The sequence below is a fragment of the Arachis ipaensis genome, chromosome B3 (assembly GCF_059453495.1).
Source record: "Arachis ipaensis isolate K30076 ecotype BB chromosome B3, ASM5945349v1, whole genome shotgun sequence".
Taxonomy (NCBI): Eukaryota; Viridiplantae; Streptophyta; class Magnoliopsida; order Fabales; family Fabaceae; genus Arachis; species Arachis ipaensis.
Genome location: NC_142438.1, coordinates 136,234,186 through 136,240,185, shown reverse-complemented (window position 1 = coordinate 136,240,185; position 6,000 = coordinate 136,234,186). Strand labels below are relative to the sequence as shown.

The 6,000-nt window shown below is 34.2% G+C and overlaps 1 protein-coding gene across 1 annotated transcript; it reads right to left on the bottom strand.

Moving 5' to 3' along the window:
• Window positions 1-3,771: 3,771 nt before the first annotated feature.
• Window positions 3,772-5,877, bottom strand: LOC107631407 (trans-cinnamate:CoA ligase, peroxisomal-like). Its single transcript, XM_016334839.3, has 2 exons — window positions 5,604-5,877; window positions 3,772-5,520 (listed from the first exon to the last, which is right to left on the bottom strand). The coding sequence occupies exons 1-2, from the start codon at window positions 5,799-5,801 to the stop codon at window positions 3,946-3,948; spliced, it is 1,773 nt and encodes a 590-aa protein (XP_016190325.1). The 5' UTR covers window positions 5,802-5,877; the 3' UTR covers window positions 3,772-3,945.
• Between the last annotated feature and the right edge of the window lie 123 nt (window positions 5,878-6,000).

The window sequence follows — 6,000 nt, the reverse complement described above, 5'->3', positions numbered from 1 at the left end:
TTAGGGAGTATTAGAGATATAATCATTAGTGTTACCTTTTTCCATCAATTGAAACTTTTAGGATAAGTGGTATTATGACATGGTATTAGAACGCTAGATTCGAAAGGTCAAGAGTTCAAGGTTCGATCCTTGGTGAACCCCAAAATTAGTTTAAACTTTTGAAAAGATGTTTATTATCCCTAATACTCGGATGGTTATTCTAGATAGTATGAGGGATGTTCATTTTGTAACTCAATAGTCCATTCTCTCTCTAGTGAGACTCCAAATATATATCTTCTATAATATAGCCTAATTGATCGGTTTTTTATGTTGATCATTATTGTACAGCACTCTTATGATCTTATCAGAAAAGATTTGGGCCCAGCATACAAGGGCAGCCAGTGATGAATAATTTGCATTAGCTAACATCTTTGATGGTATGGCCTAATCTATGTGTTTGTAACCTTGTGGTTTAATGTTCTCTAAAATTGTATAATTTTTTATTAATTAAGAAAATAGGTTTAATGTGAGCTTGATTAATAATCTATGTTAAATATTTTTTAAAGTTACATATACTTGAATATAGCTATAATTAAGTTTGTATTAGTTCGTTTTTTAGTTAATGAAGTTGAAGTTAAAAAAAAAAGAAACAAAAAAGTATGGCCTAATAACTTATACCGTACAATTATATGAAAGAAAAAGAGGCAAGATTAATCATTTCCACGTCTGTCTAACTTTAATTTGAAGTTTGAACCACATATGATTTATATCAACCCCATGTTCGTAATACGATTTTAAAAGCAAATAGCTTTGTCTTTAAATGAACCGGCTTTCTGGCACTGTGGCATGAAGCATGTCTCTTTACTTAAAAAAGAAGTTTGATTTCCATGGCATTAGACAATTTTGGTTGGTTTAATTTAATCAATATCACCTAACCTTTATTATTTGATGAACTTAAGAGCAAAAATTATATGCAGAACAATATTATATACATTGGATTGTAGATAATACTTTACGCACATTAATGTCGTGAATATATCACTCTCCATATATGTTTATCTCAAAATTAATGTTCAGTCACATCTCATTAAGATATAGTGTTTAATATTTTCTTTCATGTCTGGGTTTATTTAAAGAATAATTGAAACAATTTCCCTTTAGATAAGCCTGCGATTGCCGTAAAATGACACTATATTTGGTGCATATTTTCTAGGTTTGAATTGCTGACAAGTAATGGAGTACAAAGAAAAAAAAGTGAAATGACAAAGTGTTATTCTCTATTCTATTGTTGTCTTGTTAGTAAGTTTTGCCAATGAAATAGAATAACGTTTCATTCCATTATTTGGATAATTTCAAAAGTGAAAAAGATAATTATGATGAAAAGTACAATATTAAAATATTAGAGGTTAATTTGGATATTTTCTAGGTCAAGGAATAAGGTACACATATTCTATAGTTTAATTAAGAAGCAATGTGCAATTTCCTCTAATCACTCCATATCCACAAGGGTGAATTAAATTACATCAGAGAATCTTAAATATATGTTGTTGTAAATTCAAAATCTTACACAATGACTCAAAGTAGGATTTATATAACATTCAAAGTATATATATATAATGAAACTAAAGCTTAAAAAATGCAATCAAGCCATAGAATATGATCACCACTTTAGACTATGCACAATATAACTATATTATTGTCTTTGTTGAGATATCGAATGTATAGTAAGTGGAAAGGTCCATTAAATGATGAGAATTATATATATACATTACAACTTATATAAATGGGTTGTTTTGTACTTTTGGATTAAGATGTGTTCCACCTTTGATAGTGATTTCTTATTTAATTTACTAGTTGAGACCTCTTTAGTCTTTATCAATTGTGTTTTCAACAAGTAATACGAAAGTTGATGATGTAAGTACAGCTCTTAACATTATTGAATATTTAGACATCAAAAAGACTTTTTTTTTTTTTTATCAAAAATAAAGAGATTAGAACTTGTAACTTTTTAGATAAATATAAAAAAAGTATACCATTTAAACTATAATTTATTAGCAATCAAAAGGAGTTTTACTAAAGAGAAGAAAAATTATGTTATGCTGTACATTTAAAGTAATAAATATTATAATATCGTAATAAGAAACCAGGTCCACATAAATCCTTTACTGAATTATTTACAAATAAAGAGTACATGGACTTATAACATAAACTAATCGTACACTCATAAAAAATATCTCACCAACAAACATAGGTAAAAAAAGTTTAACTATGACTTGATGCAAAACTAAAAATATATAATTTTGTTTCTGAAAATGATAGGAGATCAGCATATAGGTATGACTGTATAAGGTCCCCCGTATGGCATGAATTGTTTATTCAGGCACCTTTTTGAAAGAAAGATTGACGTTGACAAATAAAAATTAAGAGATTAAAATTGAATTAAGTTTTTATATTGTATTTAGTGTAAATTATATTAGATTGAATTATGTCTTAATATTATATTTAATTTAAGATAAATATAAAAATTAATGGATAGATTTAAAATTTAAAAAATTAAATGAAAGTATTTTTAGATAAAAATATTATAAAAATTTTAGTTTTCATCTCTAAAAATTTTAGTCCATGTATTATAACTTTTTAAAGATATTAAAAAATTTAAAATTTTGTATCTCAAAATTAAAATTTTAGTTTTAATTTTTAATTACTTATCCGTTTCTAGCCGAATCACTAAGGCCCACCGGAAGATTTGCAAAAAGACTCCAAAAACCAAGCAAAAGATATGAATAACCGTGTCAAATAAAAAAACAACTCAATTTATATGAGTGACTCACTAAATCACATGTACGTGCTTCATTCCATATTTAAAAAAAAAATTATACTATTTTTGACTTAAGTGTTGGAGTTTAACTTAAATGTTAGAGACTTGAAGTATTTTTATAGGTGTCTACTACTACCATTTTTAGAGTAGTCCATTACTACTGTTTTTTTAGTAAACCGACGTATCATTTTTTCTGTCTAAAAAAAAGAGCTCAAATATCAGAAAAACGAACTATACCTACATTAATTATTTACACAAAAATATACTAAATATGATACTCAATCTCAATTTCAATCTCAACAAATAAATACAAACTTAGTGCTCATAAAATTATACGACATAAGAAGCAGACTTTAGAAAGTAAGAATAATGATACATATACTCCCCAAGAGCAATGTTCCTTAGCTCTTATAATGTTAAAGGGCCATTTCTTGTTTTGAACCTTAAATTGAGTTTGTTTTTAAATTTGAGACATTAAGATAAAAGTATAAAAATATAAAATATATTTAACAAATGAGATATGAATATAGATATTATATTTTGATATATTAAATTATTATTTTATATATTTTACAGAAAAAATATAATAAAACTAATAAAATATATAATATATTTTTATTTTTATTATTTTTATTAATTTTTTATTATTATATTCTTTATCATTATATTTTTTCTCTTAAATTTTGCGTGAAATAAATAGAATAAATTAACATTTTATAATTTATTTTATCTTATATGTAACAAGTTGCCAAATAAATCACAAAAATAGTATATTTGTATCTTTATTTTTATTTTTTTTGTTATATTCTTATTGTCGTGCCTTGTTTTGATATCAGAGCCAAAGGCAACCTTGCTCACCAGCAGTGTTTCTTCTTCTTAAAGAGTAATGTTGGGTAGAAGAGGATAGAAGAGAGATGGTCAAATAAAATTACATCTACGCCAATTACAACCAAAAGAAAAGGATAGAAGAGAGATGGCAAAGAAGTTATTTCTAATTTGTCATTCTGCTACACAACAGGATGCGGGTAGTTGGAGAGAAACTTAAGAAAAACAAAGCATCTGAAATTCTTAGAAAACATGATAATACATGCAAAATGGCCCAATATGTCTCGGTATATACATACAGTAACTCTTAAAATTTCCCAAATTCAAAGACGAGAAACAGCTAAAACCTGCTCAATGTTATTATTATTATTATTATTGTTGTTGTTGACCTGGCTCGTTGACTTCTTGGGCTTGTTCTGCTGCTGGTCATTCTCCGGCGGCACCACAAACTGTTTGGCCATGGCCCTCAACTGAACCTTCTGAAACTTGCCGGTGGCCGTCTTGGGCAACTCGTCCAAGAACTTAACCACCTTAGGAACCATAAAATGCGGCAAATTCTTCCTACAGTAAGCAATTACCTCAGCCTGAGTGACATGATCTTTTTTCCCAGAAGGATTCTTCTTGAGTGAGAGAAAGGCACAAGGGCTCTCACCCCACCTCGGGTGCGGCATTGCCACCACCGCAGCCTCCAGCACCCTCGGGTGTCCGTACAGAACCTTCTCAACTTCCACACTGCTTATATTCTCGCCTCCCGAGATAATCACATCCTTTGACCTATCCTTGATTTCCAAGTAGCCATCAGGGTGAATTACACCCACATCTCCGGTTCTGAACCAACCATTCTCGAAAGCTTTTGAGGTTGCTTTAGGGTCCTTGAAGTATCCCATCATTATGCCACTTCCCCTAAGCATAATCTCCCCCATTCTTTTCCCGTCACGCGCCACGCTCTCCATTGTTTCTAGATTCTTGACGTCCACGTCAGCCATCGTGACCACGCTGACGCCCTGTCTTGCCTTTAGCTCCGCCTGCTGTTGTACTGGAAGCTGGTTCCATCTTTTCTGCCACTCGCACACTAAAGCGGGCCCTGTCGCCTCCGTCAGGCCGTAGGCATGTGTCACATGGAACCCAAGGGACTCCACTTTTTCAAGAAGGGAAGCCGGCGGGGGCGCGCCGCCGGTTAATATCTCCACCTTGGACTTGAACTGGAGGCGGTCGCTGGGCTTGGCCTCGAGGAGGATGTTAAAGACAATTGGAGCGCAACACATGTGTGTGACGTTGTGGAGAACAATGTTTGTGTATATGTCAGATGCCACAGTGTTCCTAAGACAAACATTGGTTCCCCCACGTGCTGCCACTCCCCATGTGAAGGTCCACCCATTGCAATGGAACATAGGCAGAGTCCAGAGGTAAACTGGCTCACTACCCATCTCCCAACCGAGAATCAAACTCAGGGTGCTCAGATACGCACCCCTGTGGCTGTACACAACTCCTTTCGGCTCTGAGGTTGTTCCCGATGTGTAATTCAGCGAGATTGGAGACCATTCGTCGTGGATTTCATCCACCACAAAGTTTGGATCGCCTTGGCGAACCATTTGCTCGTATTCAAGCTCGCCCAGGCGGATCCCCGTGGGGGAGTTTATGTCGTCTATGACGATGACTAGAGGAAGACATGCGTATTGTGCTGGTTCAGTTTGTCCTACCAGCAATCTCAAGGCGTCCCTCGCCTTGGGGACAAGCTCGTAGTCCACGAAGAAGACTTTGGCTTCCGAGTGCTTGAGAATGGCGGCTATGTTCTTGGCGTCAAGACGAGTGTTGATGGTGTTGAGCACTGCTCCCGCCATGGGAACTGCGAAATGCATCTCGTACATTGCTGGGATGTTAGGTGCCAGCACTGACACCTGTATGTATGCTCAATTAGTATATGAATTACATTGAAAATTGAATGTATCTAGAAGCAAGCAATGCAAGTTGTGAGACTTACGACGTCCTTGTTAGCGATATTGAGGGCACGCAGGGAGGAAGCGAGGCGGCGGCAGCGGTGGTAGGTTTGTGACCATGTGAAACGGGTTCCTTCATGGATGATGGAGGGTCTGTTGGCATAGCATGCAGCTGCCCTCGTCAAGAAAGTTAGAGGGGTCAGTGCGGTGAAGTTTGCTTCGCATTTTGGAAGAGTATCCATTATATTTTTAGCTAATTGGATAACAGAACGAAGAAGAAGAGGAGAAGTGTGTTGTGTTCTGTTTTGTTCTGTTATGTTATGTTCTGTTTGCAATTGGAGGGAGATTCAAGCTTTATAAATAGGGGGAGGGGGGAAGTGGAATATGATATTGGTGGGGACGTGTTTGTTAAAGACCACGTTATTTGGGGGCTGTGGGGCC